The sequence below is a fragment of the Urocitellus parryii genome, chromosome 3 (assembly GCF_045843805.1).
Source record: "Urocitellus parryii isolate mUroPar1 chromosome 3, mUroPar1.hap1, whole genome shotgun sequence".
Lineage (NCBI taxonomy): Eukaryota > Metazoa > Chordata > Mammalia > Rodentia > Sciuridae > Urocitellus > Urocitellus parryii.
In genome coordinates this window covers 143,234,124-143,261,928 of record NC_135533.1, presented here as the reverse complement: position 1 = coordinate 143,261,928, position 27,805 = coordinate 143,234,124, and the positions used below count along the sequence as shown (strand labels likewise).

Here is a 27,805-nt window from a genome sequence, read left to right as displayed (position 1 = left end):
GCTCACAGGGTGAGGGGGTGACCTAGAGAAAAGGGGAGACAGCGGTGGGGGCCTCTTGAAGTGGGCGGAAACTGGGTGCTCAGATGCAGAGAGGCCGGCAGAGGGCTCCCAGAGACCTGGGTCTCAAGTGGGAAATTTGAGGGTGCAGTGCAATGAGAACCCCACCCTAGGCCCTCCCGGCAGCAGCCACCACTGCCAGCCACTGACAACCTCTGCCGCTGACCCCCCTCGGGTGCACCCAGCGGGGGGTGAACCAGGTTCTTGGAGGAAAATGATGTTCCCCAGATGCAGGATGTGGGTGACTTTGATTTCAGTTTCTGCAAACACTTTTATGTGGGGCTGGCTGGGGAGATCAGAGACGCTGTTGACAAAGGACAGACTCCCGCAGCCTGGCACGTTCTTGCTGTGTGCTTCCTCCCCGGAGGGGCTCCTATGGGCTCAGCAGCTCCGCTCGGCTTGGATTCTTATTTGTATTTTAAAAGACATTTTAGGAGTAAGGAGTTCTGCAGGCCACAGGTGTGAATGTGTATGTGTGTGAGTACTGACCCCTCGTACAGCGACAGGCCTCAGCCTGCAGGCATGAAGGTCATGTCTAGCCTCTGGAAGCAAATGTTCCTCTCTTTTTCCTGCAGAGCACTTCCTACCAGCTACCATATTTAACACTCTATATATTTAGTTTAATTACTCTATGCCACTCTGGATGGATCAAATATGAGAGTCCCCAAAGTAGGGGACTCTGATAGAACCTGACACATGGTAGGTGCATAGCAATATACTTTTTAAGTGAATGAATGAACTTGGCCCACCATGCTGCCTGCCAGTTTCTCTGCGCATGCCTGTGGCCCAGGGAGTATAGAATCTTGCCCAGGGTCCAAATTCCCGGGGAAAGTTCTCTGATTGGCTGGCACACGTCACGTGCTATCCCTTCTCCAATCAGGGATAAGAGCCCAGGTTGTACCAATACCAGGAGCTGCTTTGGGAGGTCAAGTTGAGAGCATCCCTGGGGACTGAGCAGATTCCAGCTTGGGCCTTTGACAACAGGGTAGGTGTGGCCCTGCCCCGGTCTCCCTGGCCTGGCACATTCTCCCACCAAGTGGCAGCAGACCACAGTGGTTAGCAACTGAGGACACGAAGTCAGAGAGAACTGGGTTGAAACTGGAGCTGTCACTCATTCTGCATGGGATCTTAGGTAAACCAGGTTATCTCCCTGTGCCTCAGTTTCCTCACCTGCAAGGTGGAGGGCACTTCCGCAGGTACTTCTTGGTGAGTAATGGATTAGCATGCAAAGGACTGTCAGGGGCTTTGCCTTGGTCACATGCTCAATGGACAAGGGCAACTCCTTAACAGCGAGTTAAAGGAGAGAGAGAGGAGGCTCATTTTTGATGCTAAGTGAAGCCTCGGTTTACAATCAAGCCCGGGAATTCTGCAGCCTCTGGCTTCCCCTGAAGGAGATGTGAGAAGCCTCCAGGGAAGCTCCGTCAAATCCCTGCCGACAGAGTGTACCTTTGCTGAGGCCGTGATTTCTGCCTGGCTTCCCCGAGTCCGGGGGACAGTCTCGGAAGATTCTAGTTGCGGCTGTCTCTCTGCACCTCCCAGCAGCAGCCCGGGCCGTAGCATTGCCAGAGGCAACCCCCTTGCTATTTGTGTCTTCTAAGCTCCCACCTGCCCTCCTTCCTGCTCCACCCACGCTTCCCCGGGAGGGGATCAGAGCGGAGTTGGATAAAAGTGGAGTGAGACATCAGACCTGGAGGAAGACGGGAAGAGGGGTGCCATCTGGGCTCCCGCTGTAGAACCTGAGGCGCTCGTGAACAAGGTGTCAGGAGCCCAGCTTCACAGTGGAATCTGCTCAGTCCCCAGGGAAGTTCTCAACTTGACCTCCCGAAGCAGCTCCTCCTATTGGTACAACCTGGGCTCTTATCCCTGGCTGCAGCTAATTGGAGGAGGGATAGCACGTGACGTGTGCCAGCCAATCAGAGAACTTTCCCAGCCCCATCCACAGTGGGGCTGCTGGGGCGGGGGGGGGGGACCCCACCCTGCATGGTTGACTGAGCTCTTGAAGCAAAGGAGCCCTAACTGGTAAAATGGCAGGAATGTGTGTCTGTGCCCCCTTCTGGCCCCAGATACCACCTCGGCAAAGCTGGGTTTTCTCTATTACCTGAGGCGAAGCTATCTTGGCGAGATATAGGATCATTATTAACAAACATGACAAATACTTATCATAACAGGTACTGCTTACTGAGCACTACTATGTGCCAAGTGCTATCATTGTAAAACCTCATTCGAAGGAACTCCTTAACTCCAGTTCTCTGATTGGCTGGCACAAGTCACCTGCTCTCCCTCCATTACCTGTTACCACATAACAACCTCCCAACCCTATCAAGTAAGTGCCCTTATCCTCTTGTTTTTTCAGGTGAGAAAACTGAGAATTCAGTTGTTTGGGTCACTTCTCCAAGGTCATAGAGAGGCAAGGTACCCATCCCTCTCTGGCTGACTCTCAGAACTATGCTCTTAACTAGGAGACGCCTTTCCCCAGGGCCTGTCACTCTATTCTTGGACTCTGTATGACCCCGAAATTTTTAAGAGCCCAGGTTTGGAGGGGACAGTTTGGGGGCTGGAGGTAGGACCCTCTTCCGTGCCTGCCCAGTGATTCTTTGTGGCATTTATCAATCAGTCACGGTCATTGCTGCCAGAGCTGGCTGCTGTGTCCAGAGAGCTCCAGGGGGAAGGGCCTTCAGACCCTCCAGCTCCTTGGGTAGCTTCACTAGCTTTGGCCATTCTGGGGGCCCTGGAGCGCAGGCCCACCTCAGACCAGAGCTGCCTTCTCCTGGAGCCCTGCATCTGTCAGACCGTCACTCACCGCCTGCCTCAACCCGGCTCTGCCCCCGTTAGCATCCAAGGAAGGGAAGTGAGGTCCAGAAAAGAGACTCATTAAGTGGCCTCACTTTGCCCCATGGTCCTTACTCAAGTCTCAGCAGGATCCTGGGGCTTCTCCGGCACCCCTGGCTATGACCAGCTTTCTATATGTTTGATGTGAGGCATTGCTTTCAAGAATTAGAAAACCAAATCCAGACAAGTCGCCTCCATTACCTGTTACAACGTAACAAACCATCCAGACTTAGAGACTTAACGCCACCGCAGTGTTGTACCCCTCGAGGGGAAGAGCCTGGGCAGGGCTCCGCCCAGCAGGATTCCGCTGTGCCAGGGGTTGGCCGGGGTTACTTCCCTCTCTGCTCCCAGCTGGTGGCTGGACTGAACTGGGTCCCTCTCTGTGCCATGTGTCCCCTGTCCTGTGCTATATGGCCACCTCTCTTTGTGTGTGATCTGTCCTTATTCAGTAGCCTTGACACGACAGCTAGATCCCAGGATAGGTGGGAGTTGCTGGGTGTCTTAGTTGACGGACACCTTTTCCACCATATTCTATCATAGAGAGGGAGACAGACCCCATCTCTCTGTGGAAAGAACAGCGTGTGTTTCCAGGGATGGAGGCCATTATGGGGAACCATCTTTAAAGACTCTCACATTATGCAAAAGCAGAAATTTAATATAAGAATTCAGATGTATCAGAGGAGCCAAGGAGGATGTAGCCTGCCTCAGGAAAAGCCTGCTTCTCACCCCCAGTGGGAGAAAACACACCCAGGCCACTCATCCTCAGCTTCTATAGCTCTTCTTGGTCCTAATTCCAAACTCCCAGGGAAGGAGCTCTGATTGGCCCAGTTCACCCTCTTTGTCTGCCCCTCAACCAATCAGCTGTGGCCACAGGTACCAGGCGAACCTGCTCTGTCCAGAGCCTCTCAGAGACATTTGCTTATGATTCCTGCTCGTCCACGGACAGACTGGCAGCTGGGTGGCTTCCACCTGAGGTCAGCTTCCCTCAACAGATGGCCCCCAAAAGTAATTAGGATTTGTCATTAACCTTGGTGACCAGACACGGTGATGGAGGAGGAAGTCGGAGGGACAGAGAGAGACCTGTCATGGACAGAAGATGCTGCACTCCGTCCACCTCCCCACCTGGGCTCCCCAACGCCCCATCCTTCTGGCACAGAACGTTTCCAAACTAGGGACAGAGGACAAAGTCATTAGTGATGGCTGAAACTTGCTGCGCCCACCGATGTCAGCGCCTTCCCCGGGTGTGACAAGGAGATTGTGAGCTCACCCAACTCTCCTCTTCCTGAAAGAGGACACCCGCCCCCACCCCTGCCCGACCTGGTTCTAGATGCTCTATGGATAGGATTCAGAGGTTTGGGGCTCGCCAGAATCATAGGCTCATTTATGCATGTCCACATGGGCATTTTCAGAAGACATATCCAGAGATCTCATCATGTTTGGGGGGAGCGCTGAACCCCCCAGGGTTGAAAACCAGTCTCCCCGGGGATCAGAGCAATGCGCTCCAACACCCACCGCGCCCCTCCCCGTGCTTCACGGAATAGGCCTTAGATGCCAGCGAGAGCTTTCTGAATTCGACAACCAGCACAGCGCCTGCCACCGAGGAGGGCACAGACCAGCAAACGCCGTGTGACCCACAACCCAGATGGCCACGTCCCCCCGTGGGTCCGCGTTCACCTCGAGGCCTCCCCGACCTCATTGTGAAATGGGAATTCGGTCCAGCCACACAGCCGCCAAGTCCCCGTGGCCCAGGGCTTGTGACATTTGGGACAGACGGTTCTTTGCTGGAGAGCCATCGTGTGCACTGTCAGGTTTAGCAGCCTGGCTGGCCTCTGTCCACTGGATGCCTGTGACAACACCTCTCCAGGTGTGACCACCAAGAGTGTCTGCAGACACTGCCCAGTGTCTCCCCGAGGTGGCCAAGTCACCCCCTGTTGAGAACCGTCACCCTTGCCCTTTTGCTGGTGGTTCACAAAGAGGAAAAAACATCTGCTTAGCATCTTCCCATTAGAAGATTCCTTAGAATCCTCCTCCTTTCCTAGGGAAGGAATCACAACAGATGGCTGGTGGAAAGCATCCCTTGCCGGCACCGAGTTTTATGTCCCTGTATTAATGAAATCCTCACCACGGCCTTAGGTGGTACCCCTATCACCACCATCCCTATTTCACAGACGAGAAAACTGAGGCACAGAGAGGTGAAGCAACTTTCTCAGAGTCACAATTCATAAGTTGTGGGAGTGGGATTATAAACCGGGGATGGCTGGCCCTAGGGCTACAGTCCTATCCCGCCTTCCACAGAGAAACGTTCATCTCCAAGGGCTGTACAGGGAATTCTGAACATTTTATATTTCCTCTATTCCTCTTAATGTCCTCCCTGAGAAACAGACCTTTGTCTTTGTTTTACCATCAAGAAAACTGAAGCTCAGCAAGGTTAAGCCACTTGCCCAGGGGTACACAGTCTTTATGTCACCAAACCAGACTTTGAACTTGAATCTGTCTTTCACTTTCTCCTCTTGTCTTTGGAGCCTGCAGGGGGGGAAGGCACCTGGCAGATGGTTTCAGGGAGAGAATGGATAATATCCACAGGTCGCCCCACATATTCACCAGCCTAATGGATTCGCCCTCACCGACGTCTTCCTTCAACTGGACAGTTCCTGCCTGCCTGCCACAGTGGGCTTTGTCCCCTGCAGCCCCCAGAACTAGATTCTCTAGACACTATCTACCACCACAAGGAAGGCAGGCACCACAAGGAGCTCAGCAGGACCGAGCCCCAACTATGAGCACTGAACAAAACTAAGACTTTGTTCTTCTAGCTGCCAGTCCCTTCTCTGCCCCTACTGGGCTATGTGCCCTTGGACAGGTGCCTTGATTTCTCCATCTGTAAAGTGGGAATGCATAATGGAACTGATCTCACAGGTTGATGATGGCTTAAGGAAAACATGCAGGTGGAGTACTTAGCACAGCACCCAGGCACAGTAAGCACTCACACTACTGTTCCTGTGACTGGACCTGGGGTGACGCAGCACCTTGCTCAGCGCTACCTCAGCTCGGCGGAGTTCTTTCTGTGTCTTTGTCTCTTGGCTTCCTCAATCCGTGTGCCGGGCTGACCCCCTCCCCAAAGTGCTGAGGCTCAGGAATCCCGTTCACCAAGTCGGAGACTGGGATCTCTGGCTCCTGGCAGGTGACAGTGATAAACAACATGAGGATGAATGAGTCTGACAGGCGCACACCTCGCTCACCAGCCGCTCGGTCGGTCATCTGAGGACATGTTCCCGAGAGACCCTGCGCCAGAGCCCCAGGCCGGCCTCGGCCCACAGCCGCTCCCCATGTGCAGCAGATGGTGCGGCGCTGGCTTCAGAAAGTGCCAAGTTCAATAAACTCAATGGAACAAAGAGGGTGGGGGACAAGTGAGGGGCTGAGTCTGGAGGCGATGGCGAGTGAGAGAAGAAAGAGACAGACAGACAGACAAAGACGGAGAGACGCACGCACCCGCCCCGCTGTGCTACGTTTTCCTAAATCCTCGCAAACTTGGTCTTCCAAGTTCAAGTGTTCAAAGGCAGCCGCTGGGCTCTGCCTGCTGCGTGCTGTTTCCTGCTCTCCTCAAGGATGGGCGCAGAGAGGGTCACAGGGACCCGCGGGGCGGCGTGTGCTCCGTCCATCTCCTCCACGTCCCTGGTCTCTGCAGCAACAGAGCTGGACGGCTCTAGAGCTGTCTCTTGACATTTTCGGAGGATACTTTGGGATTTTCCAAGGAACCTGAGCTGAACAAGCAGTCGGCTGTGATCCTCCGGTGGCCTCTGGTGGCCTCCAGCACTTGTTTGCAGAAGCAAGCAGATCCCCTTGGCCCCTGGGCTGAGCAGCCCAATGGCATGAGGAGGCATGTCAGTGCACATGGGTTCTGAACACACGGGGAACCTGTTCCTCTGGAGAAGTGCCGGGGCAGACGCATCCACACGTGGCACCTGCCATCTGTGTGTGTCTAGAGATGGGCTGTGAGGTCTGTGAAGCCCTAGTCGGTTCAGCCCCTTGAAAAGCTTTAGAAGGACAGGTGCGGAGGCAGGTGGCCACACCTTGGCCACAAGGGAAACAGAGTCCAGGGAATTATAAAAGCCACACCTTTCCAGAACAAAGAAGGAGCAGCCACTGTCATTGAGTAGGGACCACCCGCAGGCATTTCGCCAATATTCTTATTTTATCTTAGCCACAATCCTCAGAGGTAAGGACTTTATTTTCCCTAATTTACAAATGAAGGAAACTGAGGCTCAGAAAGATTAAATCACTTTCCTGGGGTCCCAGAGCCAGGAAGTGGCAAAACCCAGAACCCAGAAAACTCAGTCCAGAGTTGGCACCCGGCCTAGATTCTGCAAGTGAGTGTGTGTGTGTGTGTGTGTGTGTGTAAGAGTGTGTGTGTAAGTGAGTGTGTGTGTGTGTGTGTGTGTGTGTGTGTGTGTGTGGTGTCTCTGTGGAGGGACTCTACAGTGACATGGGGCTGGGCAGGAACACCTGGAGAAGGTGATGGACACTCTCAGAATCCAAAGCTTGCCTGGGCTGACGTCCACAGCCAGGCGCCAAGGGAGGAGGCTAGGGTCAGCTGGAGACCCGAGGAGGTGGAGATGGAACCCGGTGGATGTGCTCAGCAGGCCCCCCAAGATGTCCACATCTGCATTCCTAGGATGGTCCTTCCCAGGGGCTTTGCAGATGTGACCAAGAATCTTGGGATGGCAAGATAACCCCAGATTACCCAGGGAGATCCCACGTCATGGCAGAGGTGCCCGTGGGGTCGGCGTCACAGAGTGGGAGATGCCACACATCACTGGCTTTGAAGAAGGGAGCAGCCACGAGCCAGGAAACTCAAGCTGCCGGAGGCTGGAAAAGTCAGAGAGCCGCTTCTCCCCCAGAGCGCCCCCCCCCAAATGGACCCCCGCCAACACCTCGACTTGACCCAGCATGAGCATCTGCCCTGCAGAACTGTCCTTGGACTCCCGTCATCTTAGGCCACCAAGTCCGTGATTGTTTATTGCAACAGCAACAGGAAATGCACAGGGTGACTCCCAAGGCCCGGTGGCTTGCAGAGGCATCTCCTGGCCTCCGAAGGGGCTCTGGCCCCACCCCTGAGTTGGACCCTCTGGGGCCAGCATTGTCACTTGGAAAGACCTGGCTGGGTCCCACCCGTAGACAAAATCCAGAACCTGCCTCGTTCCCCCAGGCCCTCACTCTCCGAGCCTCGGGGGCTCTGTTCACACGTTCATGTGTCGTCCCCAAAGGGGGCAAGTTGGGTCTTCTCTGCCTAAGACCTGGCCGCTGTCCTGGGCCAGGGACCCTCAACGCCTTCCACCCAGCCCACCAGCCCTGCCGAGCACGACCTTTGTACCTGCTGAAACCACTCTTTTAAGGACCATCCTGCAAGTCCCTGTGCCTCTTCATGAGTTCTCACAGCTGTCCCTGCTTGTCTTCAGAGTGCCATCATGAGGATCCGAGTGATCATTTAAATAAAGTCTGAATCCCTCCCTAGAGCCGCAGCTCCCTGGGGGCAGGACCGTCCGCCTTTGTCACCGTCACCTCCTGCCTGCCCAGCTCGCAGCAGGTGCTCCATAAATCAGCGTCGATCGATCAGATGACAACGTTTGGGTAGCAAAGTCAGAGCAGCCAGGAATCCACTTCCCAGCACCTCCAAAGAGCATCCACTGGTGCCCAGAAGAGAGGACAGACCCTCTCTGGTGCCTCTGGAGCCTCCTGAGAAATAGAAGGTGTCCACTGACTTCACGGAATGACCAACATTTTCCTTTAAGCACTGGTCTGTGACAGATGCTTCCTGGACATGAGCAGTGGTCACATAGCGAATGTGGCCTGTAAAGAGCTAGCTAGAGGGTGACAGCTTCTTACAGTGTGCAGCTCATTGGCACTTAACATTTGCCCAGGCAAATAAAACCAGTCTGTCTGCAGGGACTGGTCTCCTTATGGTTGAGGGTCCTTCCGTTTCAAAAAAAGAAGAGAAAATTTTGACGTTTCAGCCCCAGGATCTGAAAAGCCCTGACTTAACACCCCTGGAGGAAGCCTAGGTGCATCTCACCTAAGCTTCTTGGCACAACCTGGGAAAGGGGGACCCAGGAAACCGAGTTCTTCCAAGGTAACTGGCTGAGACGAAGGATCAGACCCACATCTTATAACACTTGGTCTGCAGACATTTTCCTTCACAAATGTGCTCTCCTCTCTAAGGCAAGGTCATGCATGTTGATTATAAGAGAGTTAAGAAAGTCGACGAGTCCAGCTCATTGGATGCTCTTAATGTGGAGGGCAGAGGAGATGCAGGCATCGAAGAAGAAATAAACACACAATCCCAGCGCCTGACGATGATCACCATGAATGTTTCATGCATCTCTTTCCTTGTTTTCGTGTTTGTTGAGTGCACACAGTAGAGACTTTCAGGTGAGCGTGCTGCCACCTCCTCTTGTGCCCTGATTACGATTCTGCTCCTGGGTTTTTGAGATTTCCCCACATAGCATGATCAGGACAGCGTCCCCCGCTCACCCCCATGCTTTGCCTCCCCCGTCCATCCCCAGCAGAGCAAAGTGAAGCCAGGGATTCGGCTGCAGAATGAGATCAGTGCAGATTCTCAAACCTCATTCAATCCCAAGGACTCGTCCTCTGTGTGTGGAACCCTGTCCCCCCATGGGTCTAGCTGTGCCCGACATTGAGCCAGAGCCCCGGGCACTGGTATTTGTCTGATGCTGGTGACTGACACACAGTGAGAGTCAACGGCATCTCTTATACAAACAGGGCTCTCCCATCAGGACACGTAAAAATAAAGACTTCTTCTGGGATGACAAATGAAACTGCTCTATCTCCAGGATATGAACCCCTTGGTAGCCTCATGGTCCTTCTAGGGCACACTTTTGATTTAGTTTCCTGCAGTTTTATTTTTGAGTTTAAGATCTTTGGCTTAGCATCTGTGTCCCTAGCATTTGAGGGTGCAGAGAGGGGGTCCCAACAAGCAGGCTTCAGGAAGCTCCCCGCTCACTCCCCATCTTTGGCCATCTGTGCCTCCCGCCCATCCTCTTTATTGGTCCTGAATCCACAAATAACCAGGCCACGAGCTGGGACAACGGAATAATGGTCTCAGATCTGGGGGCTTCGGGTGCCATCTGCAGTCTCTGATCAGACCCGGAGTGCTAATGGGGCCTGTAGGATTGGGCGGGAAGGGGCAGGGTTTCCTGCAGGTTTGCAAATGGCATGTAAATCAATAGCCTTTGTTGTTCAGGAAGAGGCAAGAGACCCTTTGGCTGCCCTAAGCAAGTGCTCTGCGGTTTAGAACGGGGTCCTCTATTACATGTTATCTTCCCACGAGGCCCCAGCAAAGCTGGCCATGAGGCAGGGAGCCACCGCGGCTTTGTGGAACGTGACCGTGGTCTCCTGAAGCAGAGAACCAGCTCCCAGCCTGGCTGTGTGGAGAAGTAGTTCGAATGGGAACTCGGCAGCCAGACCGCCTGGTTCTGAAAATTGGCTTTTACCACTTCTTAGCTGTGTGACTTGGGCAAATTGCTTAACCCATCTGTGCCGCAGTTTTCTCATTTAATAAAACAGGGTGCTCCCCGTCGAAATGATTATAGGTCGAGAATGCGTAGAACACACCCGGCCCGTGGCTCGGCACAGCTTAGCCACACAGCCATGCCGTGGATACGGGCCGTTTCCCCTCGTGATGGTGGGGCTGGCAGCAGATCAGACTTCAGACTTCAAAGCGCAGCTCCTACTAAGGCGTCCTGTTTTGCACCATGGTAAGGCCGAGAAGAGTCCATAGTCCTTGACTCCTAAGATGGCTGGAAGGATTGGTTAGGAAAATCAGCACAGAGTCCTTATCTCTCAACCTGGTCCTAGTTAGTGACCTGTGAGTCCAGGGAGGAGCCAGCGAGGGCGGGAGGTGAGGAGGAGCTGGGGAGGCTGCTGCCTTCAGCTCTGCACCTCCTGCCTCCGGCCCAGTGCCTCCGACCTGGGTCCCTGGGGAGGCTCTGGGACCTGCAGCCAGGGCTCCTCCGGGACAGAGTGGCTCCTGTCCTGGATACAGCACTAAGAGCAGTTGCTGTTGATAACACTGAGGTCGGAGCACTGGAGGGGGTGGCAGGAGCCAGCCGGCAGGGCTGTCTATGACACCTAAGCCCCTCCCATGGCTTCTCACATGCCCAGTGTCCAGTGAGACCCAGAGTGTGGAAGGGTGGCCGGTCTTCTCCATCAGGGTCCACTGGCTGTGACTGCACTGAGCCAGTAAGTGCTCATTTGAGGGAAGGGCAAGGAGAGGGCTCCAGCTTGGTGATGCTTAAAACCCCCAAAACAGGATGGCCAGGCCCAGGTCATCTCACACAGCCACGTGGCCTTGTTACTCAGGGACCCTGGGACCAGCAGCAGCACCACTTTGGAGCTTTCTAGAAAAGCAGCACCTCAGAAGCCTGGTGGTTCAGAATCTGTAATTTGCCGAGGCCCCCTGTCACCTGTGTGCATATTACATTTGGCAAGATCTAATGTCACCTACCCCAGACTCGGTTTCTGGTTTTGATTCTGCCGGTTCCCAACTGTGTGGTCTTGAGCAAGTCACTTAAAATCCCTGTGCCTCCCTTCCCTCCTGTGAAAAATGGCATAATAGTAGTGCTGAACTCCTGGGGAGGGGGGCAAAGCACTTCATCCTGTGCCGGGCAGGTGCTGCTGTGTCAGGTAAGCTGTTATTATGCACCACAGGACATGCAGTTCCGCTCGCTTTTACTGGGATACAAGCATGACGAGACAGCTACCGTGACCTACCCAGTCACTGAGACAAGTGCCCAGATGTGCTGAAGTGGCTTCGAGCGCACAGCAGGGATCAGAGCAGACCAGGTCCCTGCCCAGAGGATCTCCCAGGCCGGGGGAGAGCAGCGTTGGTTTCACCATCAGCTAAGAGCTTAATGCAGATGATCTCGTAGCTACTTATAAATGTGACAGGTGCCCCGGGGAAGTACCGGTCACTCTTCCTGCAAGGACAGTAGGTGAAAAGAGGCTTCAGGGGAGTAATGGATCCTGAAGGAGGAGGGGACCCACGCAGGGAGAACACAAGGGGGTGTGTGTTACAGAAAAAGAGGTCACAGGCACATGCCTGGGGGTGCATTCCAGGCACGGGTGACAGAGCGTGTGAAAGCACAGGGGACAACAGGAACTGGAGGAAAGCTGGTGTAACCAGAGACGCTGCTCTCTCCCCTGAAGTTGCACCAGAGCCACCCGGAGGGCTTGCAAACCTAGATTGCTGGGCCCACCTCTAGAATTTTGGCTTCAGCTGGGCTGGGACCCAAGAAGGCACACATCTCATAAGTTCCTGGGTGTCGGTCATGCTGCTGGTCTATGACGATGCTTGGAGACCTGCTGCATGGGGACAGTCAGGCAAGACCAGGAGAAGAAGAGGTTCAAGGTTTCCCACGTAGGGCCACAGGAGCTGCAAGGCACAACGAGGCACCGGGGGCTGGGGGTGACTGGATCCAGCTTGTTTGAGGAATGTCAACATGGCAGTGGGGGGCAGAGCAGGTGGTGGAAGGACATGGGTGGCAGCAGGAAGCCTGGGAGGAGGCTACTCAGTCATCCAGAAGAGAGATGGCAGTGGCTGGGTTGAGGTGAAGACAGAGAGGAATGGACAGAATCCAGAAGAGTCAGAGGTGGACACATAGCAATTGGTGATTGGACTGGATCGTTGAATGTCGGGGGAGCCGGGGGTCCAGGAAGACCCCAAGCCTTCTGGTTTGAGCTAGTTAACCTGTGGCCACATCATCTCCTGAGCATGGGGATCAGGTTGCTGGGGATGGGGACAGAGATGGAGAGCCTCCAAGATGTCAAGTTTGGTTTGAAAGCATGAGTGTCAGATCCAGGTGACGTCATACGGATAGTTGGGTCACAGGGCTGGAGCTCGGAAGGCAGTTCCTCAGGAGAAGGCAACTTGAGATGGAGAGGGCCACTGCAGGTTCTTCATGGTAAGTCGATAGAACCGCTGTTGGGGGTGTGAGCTTTGAGCCAGCCTTTGGTGGTTCTGAGAAGGTATTAGAAGTTTGCACACATGTGCACTTCTCTGGAGAAGGGTCCACAGCCATGGTCAGAAGCTCCAGGGCAGATGGCCCTGAAGGGTATGCGCATGGGCCCTGGTCCTGTGAGGTCCTTAGTGCCTTGTCTCTGCTTCCAGGCGCCTGGTGGACCGACTGGAGAACATGAGGAAGAGCGTGGCCGGGGACGGGGTGAACCGCTGCATACTGTGCGGAGAGCAGCTGGGGATGCTGGGCTCGGCCTGTGTCGTGTGTGAGGACTGTAAGAAGGTACCTCGCCCACTCCCCTCCTTTCTTGCTCAGCGCTGGCTCTGGGGGCCTTGGGTCTCGGGGATGGAGCTTGAATCCTGCAAAATAGGAATTCCCCTGCGATGCTCTCATGCCCAAGTGTCTCCCAAGGTCATCCTGATCTCACTTCCTCCCCTGATGTCCCCTTAGAGCTCAGCTCCATACAGGATAGACTTGGCTGTGTCTCAGTGAGTCACTTGTCAGCTAAAGAGCATGCCGGGCACACGTGCACACACGCATGTGTGGAGGGCCAGCATCCTCTCACCTGGGGTTATGGGTAAAGGAGACTCAGAAATCCCCTGTGCCTGCAAGTTAGAGCTATTGGGCTCTGAGACCATTTTTCCCCAAAGGGAAATCTCTCTGAGCTCTCTTCCCCCTCTGCCCTTCTCCCCAAACTGTCTGCACTTGACAATGCCAGGCCAGAGATAGCCCTGTCTTTAGATCTATTTGATGATGATCAAGACGATTCCAATGAATGTCTCCAGAGGGAGGACATTCGTGATGCCCCTCGGTCCCTTCTGCGTGGTATCCCATTTAGTAATTAATGTGGAATACTGGGGAAAGCTTGTCTATTCTGAAAAACTTATCTTGACTCAGCCAACCAGAGAAGAAGAATCGTGTGACTTATCAGGTTTTCCTTGCTGTTTGGCTGTCAAGAAATTCAACCCCAAACATAGTGTTCCACCCCACAGACATGGCCTGTAGTCAGGTAGCCTCCTTCTCCATGGAGAGTTGAACTGGTCATTGCCAAGGTTGCCCTGGATCCTTTGAAGGAAGAAAGAAGAAAATGGGTATATGGTCTTTCCTCTTAAAAATCATGTCAATGCTGCATAGTTACTGAAAACTGTCTCTAATGGACCCCTGGAGAATTCCTTCCTCCAGGGCTTGGGAATGACTCCAGTGCTCATTATTGGAAATAAGACTCAAATTGGCACTTGATTCTAATGGACCTTGACCATGGAAGAAAGGGTACGAAGGAAGGAGAGTTCTAGATCTCCGCCCCTCCCAGACCCTTCCCCATCCCCAGCAGCTCAGGGCATGGCTCGCCTGAGTGCTGGTTGGGCTCTTTTGTCCCCAGAACGTCTGCACCAAGTGTGGGGTGGAGACCTCCAACAACCGCCCACACCCTGTGTGGCTCTGTAAGATCTGCATGGAGCAGAGAGAGGTGAGTGGTCCTTTACCTTTGCCCGCCCCCTTCTCCTCCCTGGCATCAGGGAGACTGGAGGGCTGGAGGCTGGGCGTTCTGGGTGGGTCTTGGGCCTTAACTTTGAAGGGGATCAGCTCGGCCAGCTGTGAACTGGCAGGATGGCCTCTGGGTGTTTGGATGAACGTCTTGTCTCCTCACCTGGCGCCTGAGACTTTGCCTTCCCTCCCCCCCTCCCTCTCCATCCTCAACCCTCTGGTTGCCATTCTCCCCTCATCTGTCTCTCACATTCTGGGTTTTCCTCTTCCAACATCTGCTGTTTCTCTTTCCTTTTTTCCTAAGTCTCCTCCATTTTTCTTTCCTCCAAGTTTCCCCTTCATTTGAGGCATTTCTCCCCCTGGTCCTGTGTCCATGGTTTCTTCCCTCTGCCGTCTCTCCTTCCTCCCTCTCTCTCTCTCTCTCTCTCTCTCCCTCCCTCCCTCCCTCCCTCCCTCCCAGACCTGCTTTTTATTATTCATTTTATCTCAATGCAATGCTTTCTCCTCCCCCCAGTTTCTTCTCCGCTCATCCCCTGCTACAGATCCTTGCCTCTGAGACTGTCCCAATGACCATGTCCCCATCAGTAGCAGCCAGGGGCCCGGCAGGACGCAGTGGGCACTCTCCAGCAGGGCAATCGAGGAGAGTTCCATAAAGGTGCCCTTTCCATGGGGCAGGGCAGGGTGGAGGGGAGTCGGTGGCAGGGAAGTGTCCCGTGCACCACTGGCCTGCTGTGACCACTCCTGGGACCGACCGGCTAGGGAGGGAGCAGTTGGCAGATGGGAAGACAGGAACCAACCACTGTCCAGCCAGCAGGGAGGGAACCAAAGAAACACATAGCGTGGCCTAAATGTCCTGCCAACCCCTGCTGAAGACAGAGGTCACTGAAGCCCACTTACTCCTGTCTGCACTGGGCAGCCCTCTGGGGCACAAAGTGGGGTGGAAAAGGATCGACATGAGATGTTCAGTGTGCCATCCTGTCTGGCCCTAACCCACAGGGCAGGTCAAAGGCTAGAGGTCTTGGGTCAGCTGTGGGCAGATCACCCTGTCTCCCAGGAGTGCAGATGGACGGCTTGACGCCAAGCCCTCACCTTTCCACTCCCAGGCTCTGCACTGTTGGGACAACCCATAACATTTCTGACCTTCCATTTCTCCATCTGTGAAACGGGTCTCATCAGACCCTTTGGATTGAGTTTTCAGGGCTGGCGTGTGGAGTCAATAAATGTGACTGCCATTGTGTCCACGTGCCGTGGACCCAGAGCAAAAAGATTTTGAAATTGGTCCATGAAGGCGAGAGCGGTGGCCACAGCTCCTCCTCCCTCCCCAGGTGTGGAAGTGCTCTGGAGCCTGGTTCTTCAAGGGCTTCCCCAAGCAGCTCCTCCCACAGCCCATGCCCATAAAGAAGAGCAAGCCCCAGCCTCCTGCCAGTGAGCCTGCCGCCCCAGAGCAGCCTCCTGAGCCCAAGCACACCTCCCGTGTTCCAGCCCGAGGTAAGACCAGGGCTCTTTCAGCACCACGGACAGCTCCCGGCCAACTGGTCTACCTGGAGTTGTCCCTATGGTGGGCTGGTTTCCACTGGGTTGGTGGCAGATCAGGGAACTCTCCAGAGAAGCCAGGCTGCCAAAAAGCTTTACTATCGTTCCTGTTCCTGGTGGGATGTGTAGAGGTATCAAAGAAGGGGAAGTTAAAATTAGGAACTGAGAGAGCCACACTGGAGCCCTGGGGTGGGGGTGGGGATTGGGGGTGGGGGTGGGGGTGGGGATGGGGGTGGGGTGGGGATGTTGCGGGGAAGGCCTTTCCAGCCCTTCCCATTCCTTCTCTCAGCCCTAAGCAAATGTGAAATTGGACAAATTAAAAGTGAAAGATGAATAGAAAGGAAATTAGTAAAAAGAAAATTATCACTACTATGGATGGTATCGCTCTGATCCGAGTATTATTATTAAATATTAAAGTGAAGACTAAAAGAATCCAGAAAAAGGCAGCCTCAATAAAAACACACTTATCTTAATTGGATTAGGCCACTCAGGCTGCCCCAACAATGCCCTCGCAATAATTTCAATTAACACCAAGTGATAAAATCTGGCCGTAATGGCCGCTCTGGGGAGGAGTGCAGCCGAGTTTCTGGAAGGACCGTCCTAATTGAAGGTCTCAAAAATTACAGCATCCACCTGCGACTCCCACAGGACGGCCTCCTCAGGTACCTGCTCAGTGCTCGGCACCCAAAAGACTTTCAACAAATGCTGTCTTCCTGGCAAGGCACGAGGGACTTCCACTGCCTACAGGAATTGCCAAGTTCAGCAGAGGCTGCAGCCCAGTCTCCACCCCTGGGTCACCCTGTTGGCAGAGCAAGCCCTGCTCCCTCCGTGCGGCCAGATTGTGCAGCCTGACTGTTCTTTTTTAAGCCTCTCTGTGTGTTCGTGTGTACTTGCATGAGCCAAGAAAACAATTTCACATGGTAAAGAAGAACTAGATCAGAGGGGAAACCGCAGGGAGACGTTTTAGAGTTTTTCCATGTCCTGGGAGAGGTGAAGGAACCCCTTTGAGGGCTTCTTCAGTTATCGCTCTCCAGACACCAGAAAAATCACGCTCCCTTGTTATTTCTCTCCCTCCAGCTGACACTGAAGACAGGAGGGGCCCGGGTCCCAAAACAGGTGGGTTCTGCCGCCTGCCTTGCAATTTTGGACAGGAGTCCTTTTCCCCCGTTCCTCTGTTGCCCTTTATCTATTCAAGGCTTTTCCTTCCAGGACCTGACCCAGCATCTGCTCCTGGGAGAGGAAGCTATGGGCCTCCTGTGCGCAGGGCCTCCGAGGCCCGCATGAGCTCATCTACCCGGGATCCAGAGAGCTGGGACCATGGTCAAGGTGGGGGAGCTGGAGACGCCAGCCGCAGCCCAGCGGGTAAGCAAGATGGGGAAACCCAGTTACGCCCCTGAATGAGGAGAACTGGAAAGAATGCAGAGGACAGTGTGTTTTCTTCATTTGTTCCTGCTGTGTTTATTAAGCACCTACTATACACCATGGACTCTTCTAAATGCTGGTCCTAGTCTGGGCTGGAGGAAACACAGGATCATGACCAATTCAAGTTCTGGACATCCATGATTTGGGTCGTGTCCATTTCTTACCCTAACATCATATGTAAGAAAAACATGATTTTTTGCTTTTGTGTGTGTGTGTGTGGTGCTGGGGATTGAACCCAGGGTCTTGTGCATGGGAGGCAAGTACTCTACCAATTAAGCCATATCCCCAGTCCCTTTTGCCTTGTTTTTTTTTTTTTAAATATCTGTGGGAAAATATTCCTTGGCTTTGAGAAAAGTAAAGATGCTTCACTCTCAAGACCCTCCCAAGCTCTCCCTTCCCTGGGCACGTGGCCTCTGCTCCCTGTGAGGATGGGGTGGGTCAGCAGGACCAGGGTGTCATCACAGGTGCCCTCGTCTAGCCTGGTACCTCTGGGTCCACCAGGGGCAGATTTACACAGCAAGGGTGCCCACTGGGGAGAGTCCTCTGACCCTAGATTTTAAAGAAAATGCCAAATAGGTTGGGGACATCTATGTTCCATATGTGCCTATCTGAGACCTCAGCTGAGCCTGGATCTAAGTCGGACAGGCTGAATATTGAGGTCCCATGTTGAATTTGGGTCTTTACTTCCCAAATTGGGGCTCATGGCATATAGCACCTCAGTGCCCCCTTCTTCTTGGTGACAAAATTGGGACATACAATCAGCTTCCCAGACTCCTCAATGAACCTGTGGCTCAGATGGACAGAGAAAAATGAATTTCTAGATCCACAACATCCCAAAATACTTACTGGGTGCTTACTGTGTCCTTGACGCCATCCCAAGCTCTTCCCCCAAACCATCCCAATTAACCCTTGCCACAAGCCCAGATCCAGCTGTGAGATGTTCCCTGGGGCACATTACCCATGACTGGTTAAAATGACAATTCAGCCCACCTCTCACCACAAAAGCCTGTCTTTTTTGTTTTTTCTGCAAGAGGTGAAATTTCTATTACAATGTCTTCTATATTTTTGTAAAATATATTAAAACTATGTGTTTCATTAGAAGTATCATTTGCTATTTCAAATTTTTTTTCATGCACAGTTCAGTGACAGAAAGTACACTGTGGTGCAACCATCACCACCGTCCATTCCAGAGCTTCTTCATCATTCCAAACTGAAATTTTGTGTCCATTCAACAGTAGCTTCTCATTTTGCCCATTTTCTGTCCCTGGTGACCTTGACTCTTTTTTTCTAGGAATTTGACTATTCTAGATACCACATGTAAGTGGAATCATACAATATCTGTCTTTTTGTATGTAGCTTATTTCACTTACTGTAACATATTCACAGTTTACACAAGTTGTAACATGAATCTGGATTCCCTTCCTTTTCAAGGTTGTATAATATTCTGTTGCATGGATATGCCATATTTTATTTATCCATCCATCCGTCAGTGGGCGTTGGGGTTGTGAATAGTGCTGCTGAGCACAGCATGCAAATACCTGTTTGAGTCTCTTGGGGATATACCTACAAGTAGAATTGCCACATCTAGTGACAATTCTATGTTTAATTTTTTGAGGACCCACTGTGCTATTCTCCACAGTGTCTGCACTACTTTTGCATTTCTTCCAATAGTGCACAGGGTCTCAGTTTCAGTACATCCTCTCTGATGCTTGTGATTTTCTGGTTTTTCTTGGTTTCTCTTTGTTGTTTTGTCTGGTTGTTAAGTAGTAGCCTTCCTAGAGTGTGAAGGGCTCATTGTGGTGTTGCAGATTTGGGTTGCATTTCCCTAAGATGAGTCACACGACACGTCTTTTCATGTGCTCATCGGCCCTCTGTATGTCTCCTTCCGAGAAACACCTATTTTGGTCTTTGGCACATTTTCTAAGTCACGGGGTGGGGACTGTTGTGCTGTAGGAGCTCTTCATGGATTCTGGATATGGATGCCTCATCAGATACACCATTTGTAAATACCTTCACCCATTCCACGGGTTGCTTATTCACTTTCCATTTGATGCACAGAAGATTGTTTGTTGTTTTTAATGAAGTCCAATCTATCTACTTTTTCTTCTGCTTCCTGTAGTTTTAGTGTCATAGCGAAGAAATCACAGTGGTGGAGATTCCCTTTGAGTTTTCTTCTAAGAATTTTAAAATTTTAGCTTTTGCCTTTGAGTCTCTGGTCCATTTTGAGCTAATTTTTTTATATCCAATCCTATCCTTTTCATCTCTATATCATTTTGCCTCTGGGGCTACAGACACTCCCAGGACAATTCTGAGCTGGACTTAGAGCTCCTGTCCCTCAGGAGTCAATGTAATGTCCTCTGGGTGGATGGCGCTTTGGGATTCCTCCTGCTCCACCTGTAGCTGAGCTAACCACTCCCTGCCCTGAATTCCCAGAGATGGGGCCGGGAGGCAGCACTAGCCATCGTCTCCCTCCCTGGTCCGATTCACACCAACGTGGGTCTCTCTCCATTAACTCAAGTTTACAAATATTTATTGAGCACAACTACGATTTGAGCTCTTTCTCCTTGTTTTCTAGCTGCACCAAGATTCCCGGTTGATTGTAGGCTGTTCAAGATTTGCAGACTTGAATGCACAGTTAGTATCACAACTCGAGGGTCCTGAGATCCGACCCTGCACCAGGCATGTGACCAAACTCTGCAGGTGTTTAGCCCTGTCAACTGTACCAGTCACCCTCACCTAACAGATATGGAAAAGAAGCTCATAAAGAAATCTTGCCCAGAGTCACATAAAAGTCATGGCTTGTCTGGTATCAGAACCCAAGCAGTTCCCATGCAGAGCCTCTGCCGCTAGCTGCTCTGTAGCTCCCACTGGCTGGCAGAGTGGAGAATAGCTCCAGGGAACAAATTGCCATTGAGACTCTTTTGTTCCAGAGCTTAACCCTGGAGTCTCAGGATCCACCCTTGACACAGTGTGGAAACCCCTCCAGTGGTTCTCTGAGAGGGACTTGATGCCCCTCTGCTATACTCTTCATAACAGGATCTCCTAAAGAGCCCCTGTCATTCAACATGGCTCATTCCAATAAATAAATAATTTATTTATTTGGGTACCATGGATTGAACTCAGGGGCACTCAGCCACTGAGCCACACCTAAGCCCTATTTTGTATTTTATTTAGAGATAGTGTTTCACTGAGTTGATTAGCACCTGGCCTTTGCTGAGGCTGACTTTGAACTCGAGATCCTCCTGCCTCAGCCTCCAGAGCCACTGGGATTTTAGGGGTGCGCCACCAAGCCGGGCTCCATGACTATTTATTAAGCACCTACTATACCCTAAGCCTGGTATTAAGTGCTGGAGATAAAGGTATCATGTAGACCTGGTCCCAGCCCTTAGGAGCTCACACTCCAACAGAAGGAAAAGCAACATAACCCATAAATAGCAAGAGAGACTTATAACCGCCGTAACAGAGGAGCCAAGACTAAGGAGGATGGGTTATCACTCACATTAGCTGAGTGTTCAAGGCGTTCTGGGCACCAAGTTCTGTATATGCATTGCCAGAGGAAGCCCCCAAAAGAACACTGTGAGGGACCTGGAAACCCAGAACATCTAACCCTATTTTTGGAGTTCTAGAAAGACTCCACAGACAAGCTGGTTTCTAAGGGAGAACTATATCAAGAAAATAAATAAATTAGGTACAGCACATTCAGTGTATGTGTGTGGTGGGGGTGGGTGGGGTAATACATTCCAGGTAGAGGAACAGCATGTGCAAAGGTACAGAGATAAAGCATGGCCAGGCTAACAGTGGTCCATGAGTCCATAATGTGGAGGGGTGATAGAGGTGCCCCTCCTAAAATTGGACAGTGCACAACCTGAACTACTCTAGACCACAGCCCTCCCTTGGAGATATCCCAGAGCCAGTCCATGCAGGGCTTCCTATTCCAAGAAAAAAAGAGGTTGAACTTGAGAAATAGTGTTACCTTGCACTGGAGCTAAATGGCTTCCCCATTGCCCACAGCCAATTGTTCTCTTTCTGTCCCAGGCTACCATTTTTGTCTTCTGGGACTCCAGAATAAAATTCTCACGTTTCCTTCCTCCCCTTAAGATTATCCTTCTGCCCTCACTTCCAGATGAATAACCAGTAATTCACAAGATATTAATTCGTCCACCCAACACTTATTGAGCACCTACTGTTCTAATGATGGCAAACATTTATGGAGCACTCCAAAAGCTAGACACCCAAGTAAGCCCTTGTCATGTTCATTGAGTCCTCACAACAACCTTGTGAGATGAGCTTCATTACTATTGCCATCTTCCCTTCTCAACCCTTCCTATTCAACACTGCACTGGCGATCTCAGCCATCACAATATGACAGGAAAAAAATATGAGGCAGAAAGTTTAGAAAGGAAGAAGCAAAACAGTTTCTATTTCAGATCACATGAGACACTCCTGAAGGAACCTATTGTGACAATCAGAACTAGTGAGAGAATATTGTCAGCACACAGGATGCAAGGTTAAAACACAGAAAGAAAGGTCCTCAATTACAGATCGGGGACCCTAGTGCCACATGCAGCATTGAGCAGCTCAGGGTCTGGTGTACTGGAAGCCGCCAGAGAATTCTGGCTGCTATTTTTCTCATGGACTCAGTGTCCATCTCCTTCCTTGACCAGGCTGCACCCTCCTAGAGGTAATAGACAGCTGTGCTGCCCATCTCTGCAGAGGGCTGGGCACTCTGGGGATGTTCAATGAACATTTGCTGATGCACAACTGAATAAATACAAGAACACAAAAGAGCAAAACAAACAGTGGTGCTAATGTAGGATGCAGGACAAGACTTGGTGGTTTGTAAGGTTGGGCAGTGCTAGCAAGATGCCCTCTGTCATGAGCATCTGTCCAGAAAAAAAGAGCTGATCTGAATTCAGGAAAGGTATGATCCAGACCATGAGATAAGAGTCTAGGGATTTCTTCCTGAAATGTCACGCATGCTGGCGCCAGGACCTGCTTCTCTCAGACCCCTGCCAGCCCCATCCAAGAGTCTCAGACTCAGACTCAACACCAGCTTCCTGAGTTCAAACCCTGGCACTGTTGCTAACCAACCATGAGACATTGGGTGAGCTCCTTAGCTCCCTATGCCTCAGTTTTCCCACCTGTATAATGGCGACCACAAAGCACTCGCCTCATGGGATTATTAGTGTAGAGATTAATTGAATGCTCATATGTAAAGTCCCTGGCACATGGTATGTACTGAGTAAATATTAATTCATGATTATTGTAAGGTCAGTAGAGCTGTCAATTCTATGAGGCATCTGAGGTTCAGAGAAGCTGAGCAAGGAGCCCAGGGTCACACAGCTTATAAAGATAAAGGCTGGAATGCAAAGACAGGTCCACGTGATGGCAGTATTTCAATAATAATGAAATAATATCAACTCTGACATGCGTTGAGTGTAGCCTGTAGGCCAAGCATCCCTTCCAGCACTGTGCCTGGATTGGATCTTTGTGCTCTCATCACCGCCCCATGTAGTGGGGGCTGTAATCCCCATTCGACAGATGTCAAAGTTGAGGCCCAAGGGAACAGGTCACTTGTGTCAAGTCACCAGCAGAAACATAATCACAAACCTGTGCCTTTTAACACCCATGCTGCAGCTGGGATTCACCTGCAGGGGCTCAGTGTTGGAAAGAGAAAATACCCAGGAGGCCCGGGCAGGGGCAGGGAGAGCTGGGGGAGGAGGGCTGCTTCCTCAAAGCTCCTCCCTGCAGTGCGCACGAGTGAGTGTGTGCATGCGCTTGCGCAGGTGTGCGCCTGTGAGTGCTGACGGCTGTTTCCTTCCCTCCCCTGCAGGATTGAGACGAGCCAACTCAGTCCAGGCCTCGAGACCCGCCCCCGCCTCGGTGCCCAGCCCAGCACCTCCTCAGCCTGGACAGCCAGGTACCTGCCACTCACCCACCCACCTGTCCAGGCCATCACTCCTTAGCGACCCCAACCCTCCCTCCTTCTTACAGAGCCGCTGGGCTTTCTTCAAGATGCAGCCTTCACTGAACCTAAGCTCTTCTGAGACGCCTAAGAGGAGTCATCCTCTAGGGCAGATGCTGGGCAGGGCAGAGGAGGAGGGGCGGGGCAGAGGAGGAGGGGCGGGGCAGAGGAGGAGGGGCGGGGCAGAGGAGGAGGGGCGGGGCAGAGGAGGGGAGGGTCAGAGGGGGAGGGGTGGGGCATAGGAGGAGGCGGGACAGAGGAGGAGGGGCGGGACAGAGGAGAAGGGGTGGGGCAGAGGAGGGGAGGGTCAGAGGGGGAGGGGTGGGGCAGAGGAGGAGGGGCGGGGTAGAGGAGTAGGGGTGGGGCAGAAGAGGGGAGGGTCAGAGGGGGAGGGATGGGGCATAGGAGAAGGAGACAGGGCAGAGGAGAAGGGGTGGGGTGAGGAGGAGGAGGTGAGGCAGAGGAGAAGGGGCGAGGCTGTGGCAGAGGAGGTGGGACAGAAGAGGAGGGGCAGAGGAGGTGGCAGGTGGAGGAGGAGGCGGGGCAGAGGAGAAGGGGCGGAGCGAGGAGGAGGTGAGGTGGGGGCGGAGGGGGGGTGGAGGAGGGGGGCCTAAATGACATGGCCCCTCTGCTACACCCCTTCTCTCCTTCCCCCTCAGGGCCCCCAGGGGGCAGCAGACCCGCGCCAGGGCCAGCAGGGCGCTTTCCAGAGCAGAGACCAGGCAAGTGTTTGCTCCCTCCCAAGTGCCCCCCTCTCCCCCACCACCCACCTGGCCACCTCCGCTTATTGCCCTGGTGAAATCGGTACCCACCATGGGCTCAGCCTGCGTTCTGAGACTATCTGATGGGGTCCAAGCAGCCCCTGATTCTAACCCTCCAACTCATCCATGCTGATTCGATAGACAGGCAATGCCAACACAGAATGGGGTTCAGAGCACAGGTGGCCAGGTCTCAAATCCCTGTTCCCTCACTTTCTCACTGTGTGACCTAGGACAAGTCACTGAACTTCCCTGAACCTCAGTTTTCTTCTCTCTTAGCAGGGTTGTTAGGAGGGTGAAGCAAACTAATAAATAAAAAAACTTTAGCAGGAGCCCAGTGTGTGTTAAGCCCCCACTAAGCAGCAGTGATCACTGTGTAGGATAGATAGCTGGCCATCCATCATCAACCCTCACGGCCACGACACAGCCATTGCTTTCTAATGTGCCAGGTACTGTTTTAGTGCTGTGCAATTAGGGCATTGTGTAAAATAATACCCACTACTATTACATTACCCTCAGGTATGATTTCCATTCTACAGATGAGAAAACTGAGGCTCAGAGACATTAAGTAACTCGCCTGAGGTCACACAACCACAATACAAACCCAAGCTGTCTGTCTGGGGTCCACACCACTGCTCAGCACCCTGAGAGATCTGTTTTGCCCATGTGTGGATCGACTCCAGGGGTTTGCTGTCCAACACAGGTTCCCAGGCCCCAATGCACGGCCCACGGATGGCCCTGGGAACCTGCAGGCCCCTTAAGCTTCCTTAAATACTGTTGGTATGAAACAGGGATTCATGTGTCCTCTCTCATGTCCCTACAGAAGTGGCTCCCAGCGACCCTGGCTATACGGGAACCACGGCCCCAGCCCGGGAAGAGAGAACAGGGGGAGTAGGGGGCCCTTATTCCCAAGCAGCCGCAGCTGCGCCCCAGCCTGCCCCCGCCCCCACCCGCCAGCCACCCCCAGAGGAGGAGGAGGACGCCAACAGCTACGATTCTGATGAAGCAAGTAGGTGGCACCTGAGAAGCAGTGTCTAGGAGAAGCCACCCCAGGAGCTGACCCCAGGAGGACAGGGCCCGCCCTGGGTCCACCCATCCACCCAGCCCCTCGTACATATGAGTTAGAAAAATACAAATCTGTGTTTCCAAGTTCCCCAGATGAGATCAGCTTCCTAAAGATAAGTGCCCAGTTTTCTGGTAAAACACACAGACATCAAAGTTACCGTGGTCATTTTAAGACAGCAAGGCAGGAGCCGTGTGCGTGTCCTTCACGTTCCGTCTGAACATCCCTCAGTTCCGTCTGAACGTCCCTCAGTCAGACAGAGCTGTCACGGGCTGGCGAGCCCCGTCCTGGGTGTGCCTGTCTACAGTTGGAAAAACTCCCTGACGATGTCCTCTGGCATGATTTCTAACCAGCATTTCACCTCCCCGGCTTCTGTGCATCTGGCCCCTCCCAGACCCCGAGGCCCAGGGACGCGTGGGGGCACAGTCTTCTCCTGGGTGCAGCCGGGAGAGCTGGGGAGGCAGGGTTAGCAGCATCTGGGTCCCATGGGTGCTCCAAGAGCCCTTCTGGAGCTGACCCACGCAGCGGCCAGCTCGCCTCCTACACGAGCTGGTCCTTGCTGGCCACAGGCTGTTTCCTCTTTGGGCGGGTAGAAGCCATCTCCCTGCCTTGCCCTGTCCTGCTCCTTGTCCTGGACGGGACCTCTGCCCCCCTGAACGTCCCCCAGCCCTCCAGCAATAGGGGAACCCTCCCAGCCTCTTGTCTGACCTCTCCATAAGCCTCTCCATGTGGCTGGTGACAAACCTGTCCTCAGACCCAACCCGGCACTCCCCGCTCACTCGACATGTCTTTATGTTTGACAAGTATTCAATGAGCCCGTGCCATGTGCCTCAAACTGCTGGAGAACTGGGGACGACGCCTGGCAGACCCGCCAGAGCCAACACTCTAGTGTAGAGAGATTGTTAACAACTCGAGCTCATTGCAAATGGAGACAGAGCAGGGGATAAGACATGGCATGATGGCCAGGGTGGCCGCGGCACACAGAGGGGTCAGGGGGGCCTCTCTGTGAGACAGTGTGAGCCATGTGAGGATATGGAGGGGGAGCATTCCAGTCAAAGGGAAGGGCAAAGGCTCAAACTCATTCGTTCCTTCATCCAGTAAGAGAGGCCTACTGTGTGTCCTTCACCATGCATAGTAGGGACCCAGCTGTCAGCAAGACAGTGCCCACCCTTGCCCTCCTGGGGCTCTCGATCCAGCAGGATGGGGAGTCATTAACTAAACTAGTGCACAAATAATTAACTGACCACAGGAGGCTGTGAAGAGGAGGGTCAGCCAGAGGGAGCGACCAGAGCAGGGCCGATATCCTCCTCCCCCTGTCGTCTCCATGGCCAGTCCCACCCGGGCACATAGAAAGTGTTTGGGAGATGTTTGTTGAATGAATACACAAGTGTCCTCCCAGCTCCTGTCTCTGTCCTTTCAGCCACCCTGGGTGCCCTGGAATTCAGCCTGCTCTATGACCAGGACAACAGCTCTCTGCAGTGCACCATCGTGAAGGCTAAGGTGGGTGAGGGGCCTGGGAGACCCCGGGATGCTCTGGTGTTTTTAGGAGACTCAGGTGGGGATGGGTTGCCAGGCCTGTCTGTTGTCACCTACCTGGGACAGTAACAGTGACAAGGGCAGCACAGTCATTAGCCACAGCAGATTCCTGGGGGGGGGGGGGGACTTCCCCTGGGATTGTCCCCCAGGGGGTGCATTTACCTCTGGCTGCCTCTAGGGGGCAGAGCCAGGATCTGCCCAGGGCTGCTCAGCACCTGGGTGGGGTGGCATGGAGGTACCACCTGGGAAGTCATGCCAGCTCGAAGTTCGGCCTGACAGCTGACAAGGCAGAATAGCACTGTGTCCTCCTGGGCCTGGTTCCTATGACCAGCTAGAGCCTCAGCCAGAGCAGGGGGCCTGTGGCCACAGCTACAAAGGCACTAATGTAGGCTTCCAAGCGGTGGGGAGCAGGCACTTTACAGGTGGGACTGCATTTAAGTCTCCCCATTCCTTGAAAACAAGTGGTGAGATTGTCAGGTGAGGAAACTAAGGCCCAGAAAGGTTACGAAACTTGCCTAAGGTCACACAGCTAGGGAGCGACATGCCTTGGAGCCCTGTCTGCCTGATACCCGTGCTCTTCCCATGACACCATGTTCCCCTTTTTTCTCTTTGGAAGATGAACACACAGGGTAGATGGACAGGAGGGGCAGATGCCAGGGGACACGCCCCTTGCCCAGGACGCCTGGACCCCAGCCCTCCCCAGGTCCTCACCTCCGTTGCCTCCGTCTCTTGCAGGGACTGAAGCCCATGGATTCCAATGGCCTGGCCGATCCCTATGTGAAGCTGCACCTCCTGCCGGGAGCCAGCAAGGTACCATCTGGCCTGGGCATTTCTGCAGGCTGGAGCCTGGGCCTTGGCAGCCACAGGGCTCTCAGCTCAGAGCCTAAAATAGCCCTATCTGCCCCCAATCTAGGCCCTGCCCCATGAGTGCAAAGCCGTGAGAGGTAAAGTGGGGGGCAGGAGCGGGGTCTGCTCATCCCTCCATCTCAAAATGACCAAGGCTTGTCTCTGGACAGAAACGAGTGACTTTCTCCAGATTTTAGTGCTAAGCCCTTCAGACAGCATTCTGTGCCTGAGGGGTGGGGGCCCCGCCTGTTAAATACCTCTGCAAGTTTCAGGTGCCCCCTAAGAC

At 53.2% G+C, this 27,805-nt stretch overlaps 1 protein-coding gene across 2 annotated transcripts in view; it reads left to right on the top strand.

The window, feature by feature from the left end:
- The window catches only part of Rph3a (rabphilin 3A), a 51,848-nt gene that overhangs the window by 13,950 nt on the left and 10,093 nt on the right, over window positions 1-27,805 (top strand). For both annotated transcript variants that reach the window (XM_026412072.2, XM_026412071.2), the window contains 10 exons: window positions 13,067-13,196; window positions 14,293-14,379; window positions 15,722-15,884; window positions 17,007-17,045; window positions 17,139-17,291; window positions 23,185-23,271; window positions 23,976-24,038; window positions 24,898-25,083; window positions 26,558-26,637; window positions 27,409-27,483. In XM_026412072.2, coding sequence (XP_026267857.2) covers window positions 13,067-13,196; window positions 14,293-14,379; window positions 15,722-15,884; window positions 17,007-17,045; window positions 17,139-17,291; window positions 23,185-23,271; window positions 23,976-24,038; window positions 24,898-25,083; window positions 26,558-26,637; window positions 27,409-27,483 — 1,063 coding nt within the window. The remainder of the gene's footprint in view (window positions 1-13,066; window positions 13,197-14,292; window positions 14,380-15,721; window positions 15,885-17,006; window positions 17,046-17,138; window positions 17,292-23,184; window positions 23,272-23,975; window positions 24,039-24,897; window positions 25,084-26,557; window positions 26,638-27,408; window positions 27,484-27,805) is intronic.